We start from the raw sequence: 17,799 nt of genomic DNA on the forward strand, positions 1-17,799 counted from the left end.
GAGAAAACACACTCAGGTGAACACCCAGGAGGAACAATCAACTCCACCTGAGACAAGAGAGGTATGCTTCCTGGAGGAGGTGGCATCGGAGCCCTGAAAGGGAAGGGCAGGGCATCTTGGAAGATGAAATTGCTGAAGCAGAGGCACGGGAGGAAGAAAATGCTAACAGGACTGCCAAGAATGGAGGAGCTGATTTTTGCCTGGAAGTAACAACTGGCTGAAAAGGCTAGAAATACAAAGTTAAATCATCTGGCCCTCCTAGAAATTCATTTTCCTGTTCATCATGCCACTTTCTCTCTGATACACTCTCCAAACACAGTCAGGCCTTAGAGCTGGCAAGAGTCATTGTCCCCTACCCCATCCACCTTTCCCACTTCAGTGACCACTGGCCTGACCTCCTGGGGCCAGCCCCTGTTTTTCTTGGCTGAGGGTTTCAGACAAGCCCTGGCACCCACCCTATCCCCACCCCTCAACCAGTGCCTGATGGGGGTTGTATAAACACCCCAGCTCCCTCACTCCTGGGTGAGATAACAGAGGTATATGTTCTACTCCAGGGGTCTGCACACTAGGGCCCATGGGCTAATCCAGCTCGCTGCCCATTTTTGTAAATAAAGTTTTATTAGAACACAGCCCCACACATCCATTTATATACTGTCTTTGGCTGCATTCCAACTGTGTAATTGAGCAGCTGAGACAGGGACCTTATGACTCATAAAGACTAAAACATCCAGGGTCTGGTCTTTTACAGAAGTTTGCCGAGCCCTGTTATATCACCTCCCAGAGCCCCTGGTACAACCTGACTCGGTTGCCCTTGGTCAGGGGTAACATGGCTGATAATACTGACTGCCTTTCTCACTTCCCTCCTGGAGATTCACCCATCACCGTCATGAACCACATAAACCACATACAACTGCTATTCGACTGTTTCGACTCCCACAAATGGCAGTTTCCTATGGTTCAACGTAATAATTTTAAAAATATTTATCTATTTGGCTGCACCGGGTCTCAGCTGTGGCACACAGGATCTTTTAGTTACAGCATGTGGGATCTAGTTCCCTGACCGCGGATGGAACCCGGGCCCCCTGCATTGGGAGCATGGAGTCTTAGCTACTGGGTGACCAGGGAAGATCCCAACCTAATACTTGTACTCAAATGCTTGTTTCATGGGAAACACAAGCTAGGACAGCAAGACGAGCGTCACTGAGCCCATTTCACACGCAGGCCCTGATCTGACTCTTGTTTCTGCACACACACACAGCAGAGGTCTGCTCTGGGTTTTGGACTCCTTGTCCCCACCCCCAGTCAAAGCCTTGCCAGGTAACTGCTACATGCAATGTCCTTAGAACACCTGCCAGGCTACCCAAGGCTTAGAGTCATGGACTTGTTTCACCTAAAGAGGAAAGCAGGGCTCAAAGAGACCTACCCAGATTCACTCGGCTGGCAAATGGGAAAAATGAGGTTTCAAACCTAGGTTTTCTTATGACAAATTCCTGGCTCATTCCCTGACAAATCAGCTACCCCTTAGTCTTTCACCTCAAGCAGCCTGTCAGGGCCCCTGCCCACCTCTCTGGAAACCAAGCCGATTTTCCATGAGGCTCAGCTGAGATCAAACAGGCAAACATGCTCTATCAGGCCCAAAACGTTTTTATGTTTGCAAGGTGCCAAACAGAAAACCAAGACAGACACCTTTCACAGAGGTACCTGGAAAGAAACCCACTGGGAAGCACAAAATATACATCTATAGTCATGAACAGAATCAACTGCAGCACAGACTGTTTTTATTTTCTTAGTTTTCTGGCTGTCCCGTACAGTACATGGGATTTTAGCTCCCCAACCCGGGATTGAACCGACGTTCCCTGCACTGGAAGGCGGATTCTCAACCATTGGACCACCAAGGAGGTCTAGCACAGAGTGTTGTAAAGATCAGAAGTGTTGGAGGCAGGCCTGGTGCAGTGGTAAAGAATCCCCCTGCCAATGCGGGGGATGCCAGAGACTGGGGTTCGATCCCTGGGTCAGGAAGATCTCCTGGGTAGGAAATGGCAACCTGCTCCAATATTTTTGCTTGGGGAATCCCATGGACAGAGGATCCTGGCAGGTTACAGTCCATGGGGCTGCAAAGAATCGGACCCAACTGAGCACACACACTCATACACACTGGGATTGAAGCCCTGTCCTACCCTTCACTAGCCTGACAGTGGCCAAGCCAGGAATCCATCCAGACACTTGATTCTTCCAGCCCCACCTAGCCCTATGGCCATGCACATCTTGCAGGACTGTAGAGAAGGTGACCTGTAACAGGGGTGGACATTGCCCAGCACAGAGCTGGCCACACCTGTTCTCCCCACTCTGTCGCCAGAAGTTCCCAGACAGTGGATGGGTGCACCCGCCCCGCCAGAGCCCCTCCAAGGACACCAATCCCACAGCTGCTGTGAATTTCTGCCATTCTGGCTCCCAGCTGCCCGTTCCTTGGAAAACTTCTCTGAGCAAATCTGAGTTGCCTTGCCCAGTTATGTCCCCACCCTCCACGTGTGGGGCTGTCCACAGCCCATGACTGTCTGATACAGTAGGACAGAAGGCTGATCAACTTTCTGATGCCATCTGCCCTCCAGAGATTTCCCTGGGTCAGACTGAGACTGGCCTGGGGGAGAGTGACTGTTATTAGCTGCTTTTTTTTTTTTTTTTGACGTGGACCACTTTAAAAGTCTTTATTAAATTTGTTACTATGTTGTTTCTGTTTTATGTTTTGATTTTTTTGGCCACAAGTCATGTGGGATTTGAGCTCGCCAATCAGGGACTGAACCGTAACCCCTGGACTGGAAGGTGAAGTCTTAACCACTGGACCACCAGGGACATCCCCAACTGCTTCTTTTCCTGCTCATCCTGCATCCTGGTCTCACCTGAGATCACTGCGTGTCACCTGCATCTTTTATAATCTTTTCAATTTGAAGACCACCGAGAGGAGTCTAAGAACACCACACATGTTCACTTCTCCCTCCCTCGCAGCACCCACCTGATTCCCATCAGAACGAGGCTCCCCAGCCTGGGGGTCCCTCTCCCCAGACTCAGCACAACCAACAGAAGCTAAGCAGAAGTGGCTGCAGCTTCCAGGGGCCAGATGGCTGCAGGGTGGGTTGGCTGGGTCTGGGTGGGCCCCCGAGGCCCCTGATCCAGTCTTGGTGTTGGGCCCAGGCAGATGAGAGATGTTTCTTGGGGCATTTGCTGAGGAAGTAATGAATATCCATTCCAGGCCCCAATTAAGGACACGTCCTCCCACCTACTCCCAAGGCACCAAGCAGCGTTTCTCAGGGACCCCGAGATCTGGAAACGCAGGAAACGGACCGGAAGCCTCGGGTGCCAATAGGGTCCAGGGTGGCCACTTGGGTCACCTGGGAGAGAAAGAGGCCCTGGCTGGCATCCAGAAACATCCATTCTGCCCCTGGTTTTGCCAGAGACCTGCTGCGAGGCTTTGGGCAAACCATGCAATCCCTGTCTGGGCCTCAGTGAGAGGACTTCAAGAGACTTAAAGGTTCTGAGACAGTAACAATACTCTGAATACACCCTTACTGCGGGCAGGCTCTCCACAAAGCATGTCACAAATATGTACTCATTTAATCCTCCCGACACCTTCAAGGCAGGAAGGAGCGATTACTTGCCCTTTTCGCAGCTGAGGAAACTGAGGCTCAATGAAGTAACTTCCTCAAGATCACGCAGCATTAAGTGGCAAAGCCAGGCTTCAAACCCAGGACATCCAGCGATGGATTGTGTACCATAACCACCGCTCTGGTGATCCACAGTGCGTATCATCTGACAACTCTTGAATCCTCACAGGACTGGGCACCGCCAGAGTTTCCTCTCAGTCGTGTCCGACTCTTTGCAACTACATGGACTGTGGCCCGCCAGGCTCTTCTGTCCATGGAATTCTCCAGGCAAGAATCCTGGACTGGGTAGCCATTCCCTTCTTCAGGGGACCCTCCCAACCCAGGGATCGAACCTGGCACCAGCATAACAGCTTAATAAGAATTTGCTAACTGGAAAATAAAGAAAAACCTGGTAACCTAAATGACCGAGATGTTGGGTTATGGGAGTGGGACAAGGTAGCTGAGGTGTCAGGGAGACTGATGGTTCCCTGGGTGTCCTTTGATGCTGTTTGGCTTTTCACCACGTAACAAGCTGCAGTCAGTAACGGCAGAATAAAGGGTTGTGAAAGCCGGAAACAGTGTTTGTCCAGGGGAGGGGACAGGAAACCCAGAAGACGGAGGTGCCTGGGGCCCTTTTAGCTGGGTAATTTTTGTGCTTCTAAAATGTACCATCTGCACATATTACTTAATCCAAATAATACTCATTCTTTTAAAAAGTGTTCAGGGACTTCCCCGGTGTCCAGTGGCTAAGAATCCGCCCGCCAACGCAGGGGACATGGGTTTGATCCCTGCTCCAGGAAGATCCCACATGTCTCGGGGCAACTAAGCTTGTGAGCCACAATTCCTGAGCTCACGTGCCTGGAGCCTGTTCGCAACAAGAGAAGCCTCCACACCGCCACTCCAGAGGAGTCCCTGCTCACCGCAAGCAGAGAAAGCCTGCCCACAGCAACGAAGACCCGGAGCAGCCAAAAAAATTTTTTTTGAATTTTAAGTAGTAGTAGTGTTAGTTGCTCAGTCATGTCCAACTGTGATCCCATGGACTGGCCCGCCAGGCTCCTCTGTCCAGGGGAGTCTCCAGGCAAAAATGCTGGAATGGGTTGCCATTTCCTTCTCCAGAGGATCTTCCCGACCCAGAGATCTAACCCAGGTCTCCTGCACTGCAGGCAGATTCTTTACAGTCTGAGCTACAGGGAAGACTCATTTAAAAATAATGGTATTCAATGACCCATCAGCCAAGAATCAACTAGAGAGAAACAGGTAGGGGAGGAACACTAAGAAGGAGATGCAGGGTTGGGAGACTCTGGTTGTATATAAACCAAGCCCACTAGACGCCTCGCTCTGAAAACGGGGATTCAGAGGCCCAAAAGAAAATGCAAAGTGGCTTCAGGAGATGCTGCGATCCAGTGGCTGAATGGAGACCTCTTCTCCTGACTCCTAACGCAGCCTCTCAGGCTCCACCAGGCACACAGTAAATTTTACCAACTGTGTTTGTGTTTGGGACCCGAGCCAGGAGTCCCAGCCGCAGGGAATGCACTCCCACCATCCCGCCCCTCCTGCACCCAGGATGTCTCCAACAGCAGGAAAGGCAGCGCTGCAGCGGCCCAGACGCCTTCTATGCGCCACACTGGCATTTTCCCTCATTCTCACAAGGTAGAGTTACTCACTCCAGTTGACAAAGGATGAGGCTGAGGTCCAGAACAGTGACACATCGAGAGACACAGCTAGGATGCAGCAGAGATTCAAACCTGGGTTTGGGGGCCTTCAAAGTCCGTGCTCTTTCGCGATCCTGAGCCACCCCTCTTGGAAGAGTCCTTCCCATCAGTTGAGGACAAATCCCAACTGGAATGTACTGGTGAATGCCTTTGTCTTCAGACTCTGAATTTTGTCGGACTGGATAAGATTCTTATCACATCATAAAGTTTGTCCCCACCACGCCTCGAATCTGAGCTAAACCTCAACCTTCCCTAAGAAATTACCAGCGACCCCTTTCTTAGAAACATCTAAATAAACTGACTCAGTAAAGTCCCTCGGAAGAATTTCCCTACTTTTTACCCTTTTACATTGATGGTTCCTTTAATTTACTTCTTCCCAGTGGAGACCTGTCCTCAAATGAACCTCCTGGTTATAACACATAGTTCTGCCTTTCCTCAATGCAAGAAAGGGGTGGCATCGTATTCCTTTTGGTAAAAGGGGCTAGGCCTGGGCCCCTCAGAATCTCCAGAGCTGTCTGAGGCCAATATGTCACAAAAGGATATTATGGGTTGATGCGTTATTCATGTCGACTCATTTATCATTTATACCGATGGCTTCCAAAAGGATTGATGGGGTCCTTCACATTAAACCCGGTGCAAAGCAGGGCAGCAGCTGAGCCTCATCTGATCTGAGACCTTGTGATGGAAACAGGTGTGCCTGAAGATTACATCCGGGTACCGAATCTGGTACCCAATGTCCCAAGCATCTAAGACATCTAAGGAAACATCCCAAGTTCAGAAGAACCCTTCATCTCTCCAGCTTTTTTCTTTAACCCAGTGATTCTCCAAGTAGGTCTGGACCAGTATCAGCATCACCTGGGAACTTGTTAGCAATGAGATTTTTCAGGAACTTCCTTGGCAATCCCGCGGTTAAGACTCTGAGGTTCCACCACAAGGGGAGTGTGTTTGATTCCTAGTTGGGGAACTAAGGTCCCACATGCTGTGTGGTGCGTCCAAAAAATTTTTTTAAATAAATAAGAATTTTAGGTCCCAACCCAGATTAAAGGAGAAACTTGGAGAGAGGCCCAGCAATCTGTTTCAACAAGTCAACTTGAGGATTCTGACCCAACAGGAACAACCACAATGACAGCGGTCACCTCTAACTGAGCACCTACTATGTGCACAGGATTAAACCCATCATCTCATTGGTCCTTATAACTGAGGACCACATGCCCAGCTCTGAGGTAGGTGTGTTTTGTGCACTATGTCAATTTACTCCCTACAATAACCTTTTGAAGAACTTACTTTTTTTTTTTTTTGGCTGCATCACACAGCTTGTGGGATTGTAGCTCCTCAGCCAAGGAGCAAACCCATGCCCCCTTCAGTGGAAACACAGAGACTTAATCACTAATGAGACAGCCAGGGAAGGCCATTATTATGCGCCCATTTTACAGAAGAAGAAACTGAGTCCCAGAGAGCTGAAGCCACTGGCCCAAGGTCGCACAATTTAGAAATGGCAGAGGTGAGATAAAAATGCAGGTGTGTTGGATTCCAAAGCCACATTCTTTCTGTCCCACCCTGGAAGCTCCCCAGCTATATCACCCCAAGAAGTGATACAGCTGGGTCAGATGAGAGCTGAGGAGGAGAGAGGGGGCAGGCAGGGAGAGCCTGCCTGGGCAGAAGCAGCCCAGACTCCACACTACCTTCCAGCTACAATGGGAAAGGAAGCCATATGACGCATTTAAAGTCACCTGTGTCTAAGGAACTCAAAAGACTGGGATTCAGGAGGCGGGAGTTCTTGGCTTCTGAATTTACCCAGCTGAGGGTCTTTCTCCTTCCCACTCTGAACCTCAGTTACCCACACTCATATTCCTTGTTCCTATCTACAAGGCTCACTTGTGCCCCCAGCTTGCTTATCTGACCTCGTCTCCCCTCATGCAGCTTAATCACGCTGGTCTGCTGTCTGTTCCCTGAACACCCACATTCACGCTGACCTCAGGGCCTTTGCACCACCTGTTCCCTACGCCTAAATCCCTCTCGCCCTTCATACTCCCATGGCTGGCTCTTTGTCAGGTAGGGCCTCAACTCACCTGTCACCTCCCAGTAAGCCTTTCCTGACTACCTTACTTCATGTCCTATCCCATCAACCTGTCTTCTTTTCATTTCACTTAACACAGTCTGAAATTATTTATTGCTTAATTGCTTCCCTGTTTATTATCTGTCTCCTCCACTCCAGAACATAGCTCCATAAGAGCAGTAACTGCCTGACTTGTTCCCCAGATATAGCCCCAGCACCTAAAGAGACGTTTGGCACTGAGCAGCTAATTAAATATGAGTTGAAGAAATAATAACACCAAAGAAGAAAACCTAGACTCAAAGTCCAGAGCCCTGGATCCTTAACATGTGACCCTGGCAAGGTGCTCTGCCTCATAGAGCCTCAGTTTCCCTCCTTGCCTAATGAAGAGCATGGACTAGATGCTCTCCAAGAGGCCTTCCAAGATCGCTAGTCTTGGAAAGCCAGGCCTGGAAGCCACCCAGCTGGTCCATCCAGAAGAGGCACCTGGCCAGGGTCTCTGCAGCAGCTGCCCCCTCCCCACCCCCACCCGCATCCCTGCCCAGCCACGCACTCATCTCACTCCCCCGTCGCAGAAACTGTTAATGAAGTGCGCACTGCTAAATGCAGTTACAATTACGGGGGCTAAGAATAAGGCGCTGACATCAGCCTTGTCAGTTTCCGAGTGAATCAGAAGGGGAGGGGGGAGGAAGGAGAAAAGGGGAGGGGGGAACGGTGCTCCTGAGCTGTCAAGTGGAAATAGCACAGCGTTAAATATAATCCAGCATTGGCCTACATCGGTCTGGAGAGGCAGGTGATAGATCGGCCCCCAGGGCTGGGGCAGACAACTGGATTCTTCAAGGAGGCCAGGCAGCCCCGTGATGGAGATCATCCAGGAACCGATGGGCAGGAAGGCACTCCAGTGAGCTGGGGTGGAATGGAGTGGGATGGCAGATCCCAGAGGGGCGCATCTGAAGCTGAACAGGCCCACACACCCTTGCCTTTGTCAGTGGCTGTTTTGCCAGCCCAAGCACAGCCGCCAGGCCTGACACTGCCCTTTCCCCCCTGGAATCTCATTTCAGGCCAGGAGGCAGAGGATGGTCTCTGGAGTCAAACACGCCCAGGTTTGAATCACTACTGTGCAACCCAAGAAAGTCACAAAACTACACCAAGCTGCCTGGCTTTTCCTCATCTGCAAAATGGGTACATCGACAACAGTAGCTACCCCTTCTGGCTGCTGTAAGATTCAGGGAGACTATGGAAGGCACTGAGCGCAGGAGAACAAGCCCTTCAACCATTTTTATTTTTACAACCCTGATACATGCGCAGACAAGGATAATTAACCCCTTTTTCAAGAGAGGGAAACTGAGGCCTGGGATTTGCCTGAGGCCCTAACACCAAAGTAGAGTCAAATCCAAGCCGCATCGAGTAAATGGGGAGGGTAGGGACCGGGAGGGAATTCCCATTGGTCTTCCAGGGGACTGGGGGTGAGGGTGGGAACTGAGCTTCGACAGGAAGACAGAAGGCTTGACTGCCAAGGGGGGGAGGGGGTACACAGACGACAGTGTGTGTGCGGGGGGAGGGGGGGCGTCTACACCCTTCTGAGCACATTCTCCAAAACTGGTGCCTTTCCAACAATTCTTAAAAGACATGCTGAAGCGATGGTTGTTAAGGCCACCGTGAAGAGATGTTAGGGGAGGCAGAGAGGAGAAGGGCCCTGAGATGAGAGAGAGGGTTAGCTGGCTCGCATCTGCTCTCCACCTCTCTGCCCTGCACTCTCCCAGCCCTCAGTCGGAACAGGCTCACCTCTGGGTGGAGGTGGGCAAGGAGGAAGGCAGCGCAGAGTTCTCAAAGGGAGACAAGGCAACGGGTCCCTCCTTTTCCCTTCCCACCAAACACAAGCAGGGGGGCCTCTCTGATAGCTGCAAACGCCAAGGAAGCTGCAGCCATGAGTCTGGCAGCCTGGGGACAAGGAAGAGGGGGCGCCAGAGAGGGGGGAGAGAATTTTCGGAAAGAGCTCTAACAGCATCAGAATAGATCTGGAGGCCAGTGAGCTGTGCACCGGGGGAAAGGATGACTCCTGTGCATGCTATTTTTCTGAGATGCCTCTTTCAGGGTCATTCAAGACAGCGGAGTTTGGGGTCCGCACTCTCACCCCACCCACAGCCTGAACTATGAGAAGAGCTGGTTCCATTCTTTACTGTGCCTCAGTTATCCAAATCCAGAAGAGTTCTGCCCAATTCCCAGCCCATAAAGGAGATTACAGCACTTGGTGGTAACTTAGGGAAAGCGGCAGAGGGGGAACAGGAAGTGGCGTGCCCCAGGGATGAAGGTGGGAACAGAGGCTTCCGAACCTCTACCTCGTGCCCTCCAGCGGCCCCGATCCTGAAGGATATTTTCAGGCTCCTCCCCTCACCATTTCCCCTCATCCACCCAGCCCCAGCCCCCCTTTAGGGACGAAGTCCTCTGTTCCCACCACCTCAGGGTGGAAGGGGTGGTTCAGCAGGACATTTTGTTTCCCAGGAAAAGCTCAGGTCAAATTTCAAGGACAAAAGTTAGCACTGGGGCTGGGAAAGAAAACTCTGCCAAGAGGAGAAAACTGGGGAAGGGAGGGGGAGTCCAGGGCGGGTCATTCCAGGTGCCTGGGGTGGGGGCGGGATTTGGAGCTCTCGGTCCCCCTGCTGAGATCTGTCTGGCGAGACATGAGTTATCTCCTCCCCACCAGCCAGGAGAGGTAACGCAGACAGCCCCCTCCATCTTCCCTCCGTCCAAAAATAGGGGGACTGGGTTTCGGCACTAGTTGGTAGGTCCCAGCCACCAGGCCACCCCACCCACCAGATTTGGCCTGATCGGAAGAAGGCGGTACCACGAAGGGCTTTCCAGCTCAGAGATGTGGCCCGAACTGCTAGGAGAGGGACCGGTAGCCGGCCGGTGTTGCCATGGCAACTTCCTCCCTGCACTGGATCGAAGCATCCTATGGGCAAATCGGAGCTGGCTGCTCCATCTTCTCCGCCCCTCTCCCGAGCGGGTGGGGGAGAACTGGACGCCAAAACCACTTGGTCAGACTCAGGGACACCATCCTCAATTTCAGACCCTGATGTAGCAACCCCCTTTGGCATTTGCTGGAAACTGGAGACACTCTCCAGACACACTCCCCAGCCATGCCCCAAGGCAGACTGGCAGGTCTGGGACTGTAGATGTAATAAAAACGAACTGTTGAAGAGAACAGGGACATGGGGAGCTGGGTGCTCCCCACCCTCTTGTTCCACATGTAAGTCCCCCAAATCCCCTTCTTTAAACCCCTCCCAAGAAGGAGGGCCCAATTCTGCCTTAATAGCTATAACAATGCAATAAAATTAGCTTATAAGTTAACGTTTTGAGAACCAGGCTTCCCCCCTGTCTCAAACCCACAGATTCCTTTTTACAATCTTGCTCAGAAACAAGCCTTACTTCTTGGTAAGAAGAAAGATTAATAGCTAACAGCTACTGAGAGCCCATCTCGTGTCAGGCGCTGTACTCTGCCCTCTGCACACACAGCGTAACAATCAACAGCATAGATGCTTGAGGCAGACTGCTCAAGTTCAGATCCTACCTCCCTCATTTCCTGGTTCAGTGACCTTGAGTGAATACTCTGTCTGTCTCAGTTTTCTCCTCTGAAAAATGGGGATGTTAACATGAATTCTGTCTCAGTTTTCCCATTTGAAAATGGGGACTGTCAAATGTTAATTTTATAGACTTGCTGTGAGGAAAGAAAGCAATATTGAAAGTGCCTAGGAGAATACTTAGCAGAAGGAATCATTTAAAAAATGTTTACCCTCTGTGGTCCATACTCTTTATTTTCTTCCTGATATAAGAAAGCAGAGGTCACATGTCTAACTCCCCACTGCCCCATCCCTCCTCAATTACGAAGCCAGAAGGAGCCAGGTTGAGCCATGAAGACACAAACATGAAAAATGCCTCCCAAAAGCATGCCTCTCTAAAGCCCCAATATCTTTTTTTTAATTAATAATAATTATCTATTTATTTATTTTTTGCCTGCATTTTTTTTTTCATTTATTTTTATTAGTTGGAGGCCAATTACTTTACAACATTATAGTGGTTTTTGCCATACATTGACATGAATCAGCCATGGATTTACATGTGTTCCCCATCCTGATCGCCCCTCCCACCTTCCTCCCCATCCCATCCCTCTGGGTCTTCCCAGTGCACCAGCCCTGAGCACTTGTCTCATGCATCCAACCTGGGCTTAAAGCCCCAATATCTTTCTAAAAAGGGGCAAAGCAGTGTAAGAAGTGGGTTCAGAGTGCACAAGGGAAGATGCTTCTTGGGAAGAATTCTAGGAATCCGAGGTTACCAGCCTCCTGAGCCCCAGGATGGCTAGAACGGGGAGGAAGGGGCAGCTTCCTTTGCTGACAAAATGTCCAAGGCTCCCAAGCTCAAGGGAACAAAGTGCTCTGGCCCAGTTAAGGCTAATGAAAGTCTCCTCCTCACAGTTTCTCAGGAAACCAGCTGAAGGGTAGCATATAAGCTCTGAAGATGGCTCTGAGTCAATCGAGTTGATGAAAAAGATGCAGTGGACAGGAGGTGGAAGCAGCAACAAAGGGAGGACCCTAGATAAGCCAGAGGACCATCGGGGGCCCTTCTGGGCCACCGGGAACAGAGAGGGGCATGAAACCGGCCAGGCGAGGGAGCAGAAAAGAGAAAGGTAGAGTCAGGTCAGTTCTGACAGCCCTCCGACTAGAGCAGTCTCTGTCCACTATCTGAGACATATTCAAACTGCTTTTTGAAATTAGTTCAGTGCAGCGCCGCTCTAAAAGAATGAATCTAAAAGGCTTCTTTTCTAAAAGAGGAAATTAATGACTTTGAGAAGAACAAGAAAAATTAAGAACCAAGACGACGTTCCCTACTTCTGATTCTCACCAGACATTCATTAGCCTTCCAGAAATGAAACTTCACTTTCTTCCTCCCCCTCCCAAATTTGAAGCATCTCTTAAGAAGAGCAGTTGAGCACAAGACGCGCAAACCAAACTCTTGGCTGTCGGCCGCTCCCTGGGGCCTCTTCACCTGGGAACCATTTTCTACACAGCAAGATCTGACTTTAAAAAAAAAAAAAATCATCTTTCAGAGACAGGACTAGTGCTTTACTGGAAAGAGAACCGGAAACCTGATTTTAGTCTCGGCTCTATGCCCGACTCACTGGGTGACCTTGGGTTATACACACACACACAGGGACTTCAATCTCACACACATTCACACACACAAACACACACACATCCATTTGGGGGCAAAGAGATGTTGGACAAGATGATTTTGAGGTCCCCCAAGTGAAAAAAAAGTTAAGAATTTGAAGAAATCTGCTGGGGGGAAAAAATCAGGTGGACCTTTAAAAATCTCTAATATTGCATGAAGTTACCTATTGTAACTTAAGTAAAACCAGAGCAAGTCGCCTGCAACCAACGATAATAACCAAAGCGTCTGAATCATGACAAGGAGCATGACTCTGGAGAAAAACCCAACTGTCCCTACCACAGCGACAGTTGGCTCTTGAGACCCAAGTGGCCTGCTGAACTTCAGGATTGTCCTTGAACATCAAGGGAGGGATAGGGGAGCCTGCCCACCGAGGCAGGTGGGGCTCCGTCCCCAAGCCCTGAGTTGAGCCAGATTTCCTCTCTCTGATTTTGCTCCAGGGGAGGCCACTGGGTTAGGAGAGCCCCTCCACCCCTCCTCACCTTGCCTTGTCCATAATAATAATAATACTACGCTCCCTCAGCGGCATCAAGGGGGAAGCGAAGCCTCAGTTATTCTTTCTGTAAAATGGTGATTCTGTAAATTGGCTCTGCAGTAACCATTTCACTCCACCCCCTCTTCAGGTCAACAGCAAGACAGCTGCGTCAGGGGTCAACCTCACACGCCCCCATTCACCCACTTAGCCAACACATTCTGCTGTAGAACTTTCTCCCCACTTGCCTCCTGATCCAACAGGAAGAGGTGAGCACCCATCACCCACCGCTCCATCCAAGGCTTATCAGATAACTGGCTGACCAGAATAAGCGTCCCCACAGGCAGAGAGTTTTAAGCAGAGCCCTTGAACTCCCTAAAACTATGGACAAAAATGTTTGGATGGTGCGTGTATGTATTTGGGGGAGAACTCATCCATATTGTCATCAAGTTTCCCAAAACGTCTAGGAAACCATTTTGCTCCTCCCCACCACACACTCCCCTCCCCTTTCATCCCCTCACTGAACTAAAATACTCTCAGATCAGCGTACAAAACACTTTTAACTTAACCTTGTGTCTGAGGTACCGTCATCCCATTTTACAGATCGGTATATGGAGGCTAGGGGAGGCAAGACTCACCCAAGGTCACGGCTAATAAAGAGATAAGCACGCCCAAGGCCGGAACCTGATTCCGACTCCCTCTCTGGCACTCTGGGGAACTCTCACCCAAAGCCCTCTAGCTACCCCACCTGTTGGTGGATTCGCTTCCTCACCGCAAAAGCGTATCCGAAGCCCTTGTTTCCTCTGCCTGGTCCCAGGGCCGCCAGGAGCCGGTTTCTCCACATTTCCCCGCCCCTTGGGCTCCGGCTGAGGTTGCGCGCAGGCCTGGGAGCCTGAGGTTCGGGCCGATGAATGATGGCCCGGTCCAGCCCACCCAGAAAGGCCACTCCAGGCCCAAGAGCACCCGGGATCAGGGGCACACTCGGAAGGGCGCGCAGGTGTAGAGTCGGCGCCGCCCTACGCCTCCCTCCGGGACCAGCCGGGAGGAACCGAGAGGAAAGGCCGTCCCCCGGCCGGTCCCCTCAAGGTCCACCCCAGTCCTGGAGCCCGAAGCCCCCGCCCCTGGGGGAGGACGAAGAGAGACAAACGGGGGGCGTTCAAGGCCCTGGGCGCGGGGCAGGGGTCTGGCCCAGGGAGTCTCAGGATGCAGCCAAGACAAAGATGGAGCAGGAAGGTTGCGCGCCACCTCCAATGGCGGGGGGCGCGTCGGAGCCCTGCGGGTGAGGCGGCCAGAGCCCCGGGGTCTGAGGAGGGGGCACTTACAGGAGGCTCGGGGAGGGCGGCAGGTCGGATCCAGGGACAAGAATGGGAACATTCAGTAGGCGCAGGTGAGTAGGGATAGCTAAGTCCAGGAGACCCAAAGGGCCCACCTGCGGAAAAGGGGTGAATGCAGAGGATCTAGGTCCCTGGGGGCGGCGGGAGGCGAGAAGATCCCACACCCTAGAGACTCTGAGGCCCCGTGGGTGGGAAATTAGACCCTGGGGGCGCATCCCCGAGGGTGTCTGGGATTGGGGGTGGGGAGGAAAGAGTGGCCACCTCTTAGGGCGCACCGGATCGGGGATGGGGCCTCGGGATCCGGCTCCCGGGACGCCCCCCGGGGGTCGGGGGAGGGCAGCGCGCTTACCCGCGTCCTCATCGTCGAAGGAGTTCATGCACGGGAAGTAGATGGCGAGCGCCTCGAAGGAGGCGGACAGGCTGAGGCGGCTCTGCGAGCGCTCCATGCCCGCGCCGGCGCCCGGCGCCTCGGCCGCGGCGGCGGCGGCGGCGGCCGGCTTGGGCAGCTTGGCCGCCCCATTCTTGACGCGGAGTACGGCGCGCGGCGTGGTGGCGGCGGCCCGGGGCCGGGCCGGGACTCCGCGGCGGGGCGGGCGGGCGCGGCGGGGCCGGCGGGCGGGCGGGTGGGCAGGCGGGCCGGGAGCTGGCGGCGCGCGGAGCCCGAGGCGCGCGGTGCTCCCGGCGGCGGCGGCGGTGGCGGCGGCAGCGGTGGCGGCGCAGCTCGCTCTGGCCCGCGGCGCCCCCAGCCGGCCGCGCGGGGCGGGCTCCAGCCGCCGCCGCAGCCAATCGGCGCCGCCCGGGGGAGGGGGCGCCGCGCGCGGGGCGTGGGAGCCGGAGGGCGCGGGCGGGGCCCCTCCTCGCCTCCGGGGCCCGCAGGTTGTGCGCGCCCCGAGCGACGAGCGCGCCCGACTGCTGCGCCCCCAGTCCCGGGGTGCGGCCCCACGCTGTCCCCACCCCCACACTGAACCCCCGCAGACGCCTCGAATTCCAGGCGTCCGGTCCCCACCTGAGACTGGCCAACCCCAGGGACAGAAACGCACTCGAAAGGGACACAGTCCCGGTGACCGGCGCTGGTGACCCTCAGGTTCACACGTGAACCCGCAGAGCAGCTCAAAGAGGCACCCCCACGACTGCATCCACTTGTGCAAGATACACCGCGGACACCCTCAGACTTACACACCCAGAGAGACTCACCCAGGCTCACTCATAGCGACACTTGGAGAACCAAGCGCCAGAATCCCCTAAGACCCCCGCAGGTAGATACGTCCACGGACACACACGGATTCACACCCAGAGACCTGCAGACACAGTCTAAGCAACAAATAGGCACACCCTTGGCCACACAGGAGACCCTCGGAACCCACACGAACTGAGACGTTCAGGTGGGCACACACACTATCGTGAACCCACCGTATCCAGAGAATCCACACTCACAGACACACCTACTCAGTGACACACTCATAGTGACCAGACCTTCATGTAGAAACACCAGTGCCCCTCCAACACTGACCTCTCTCACAGGGATTCGGGCACACCCAGAAATACCCTGGCAAACACCATCGGACTCACACAGTCACCCTCAGACTCAGACACACCTCAGTGGGCACACACAGGTTCACACCCAGACACAGTCGCACAGACTTAGTCACTGCTGGTGATGGATACATTCTGATGCATAGACACCCGCAGACTCATACAGGCTCACTGATAAACACTCCACCAGACTCACATGTTCACCCAGACACGCCCACGTATAAACCCCCAGGGACTCTCACACACACACACACACACACACACACACACACACACACACACACACACACTCAGATAATGTAGAGCCCCCTAGGTGAACACAGTCATAACTCAAAATCTGCACTCCATTCCCTGGCCTTGACCCAAGACCTAGGTCCCTACATAGTTGAGCCCAGATGTCTAACTTTTCCCAGCTGTTCCTACATCTGCTTCAGGAAGCAGCCTGCTGAGATGGCAAGAAGAGCACAGTTTCAATCCAGACTGTGATGCTATCCTTCACCTGCCTGTTTTTCCATCTGTACAAGGGGGATTCAACCCGCGCCCCACTTTTGGATGGTGGTGAGGATTAAGTAAGATAACATGTCCTAGTTTTTGGTTGTTGTATAACAAAAAGACTTAAAAGAAACACACCCATTTATTAGTTTACCATTCTCTCAGAGGTCTGAGCAGGCTTGACTGGGTTCTTTGCTTAGGACTTCACAAGGTATGGGCCAGACTGGGTTCTTATCTGGAGGCTCTTGAAAAGAATTAGCTTCCAAGCTCATTCAGGTTGTTGGTAGTATTTGGTTCCTCGGAGCTGTAGAACTGAGGGTCCCATTTCCTTTCTGGCTCTTAGCCAGAAGTCACTTGCCATTCCTAGAAGCAGGTCTGTGGTCCTTGCACATGGCCTCTTCATCTTCAAGATCGTTATTAGGATGTCGAACACTTCTCCTCCTTAGCATCTCTCTCACCTCCCTTCTACTTCCTGGACTGAGAAAGCTCTGCTATTAAAGTGCTTGTGTGATTAGATTAAGAATATACATGCCTGTGTGTATATATATTAGTAGAGAGAGAGACAGGCTTCCCTGGTCACTCAGCAGCAAAGAATCTGCCTGCAATGCAGGAAACGCAGGTTCCATCCCTGGGTGGAGAAGATCCCTTGGAGGAGGGCAACCCACTCCAGTATTCTTGGAAATCCCATGGACAGAGGAGCCTGGCAGGCTTCAGTCCATGGGGTCACAAAAGAGTCAGACTTGAGTTAGCAGCTAAACAACAGCGATAATATAGATAGACACACATATATATGTATGACATATTGTGTATATATCACTTGTAAGATATATATGTATGTATGTAATTTATAGTGCGTGTGTGTTCATGTATTTGCACCTGCATGCGTGTGTGTGAGGGTATCTCACCCAGCCCGAGGGGATTTAAGAAGGCTTCTTTGGAGAGGTGACATTTAAGCTGAAAATGCTATGTGCCTGGCACTGTTCTTGGCCCTGGGGATATAAATACCAGCAAATGAAATAAAGCCACTGCCCTCACATTTGCATTTAAAAATCATCTCTGGGACTGCTCTGGGAGGAATAGATTGGAGTGAATTTAGAGGGTTGCTTCCCCCTCTTCTCTTCAGATAAATCCTGATTTGAACCCAAAAGCCACTGATTGTTTCTAAAATGCAAATGGCAGGGGAGGCTGAGAAAGCATGTCCCGTGGGAAGGTGAAATGGAGGAGGTGGGGGGACCGTGGGTCCCGAGGCCAGATGGGAGGCTGTGGGCCCGGGGTGGGAGGCAGCAAGGGCCAAGGCTGGGGAGAGGGCAGGAAGGGCTGAGCCTGAGAAAGTTGCTGA

At 52.4% G+C, this 17,799-nt stretch overlaps 1 protein-coding gene across 1 annotated transcript in view; it reads right to left on the reverse strand.

Moving 5' to 3' along the window:
• RIMS4 (regulating synaptic membrane exocytosis 4) overlaps positions 1-14,881 on the reverse strand; it is a 68,081-nt gene extending 53,200 nt beyond the window's left edge. The window contains exon 1 of the mRNA XM_061125856.1: positions 14,785-14,881. Coding sequence (XP_060981839.1) covers positions 14,785-14,881 — 97 coding nt within the window. The remainder of the gene's footprint in view (positions 1-14,784) is intronic.
• Between the last annotated feature and the right edge of the window lie 2,918 nt (positions 14,882-17,799).

This window comes from Dama dama, chromosome 23 (assembly GCF_033118175.1).
Source record: "Dama dama isolate Ldn47 chromosome 23, ASM3311817v1, whole genome shotgun sequence".
In the NCBI taxonomy this organism is placed as follows: Eukaryota; Metazoa; Chordata; class Mammalia; order Artiodactyla; family Cervidae; genus Dama; species Dama dama.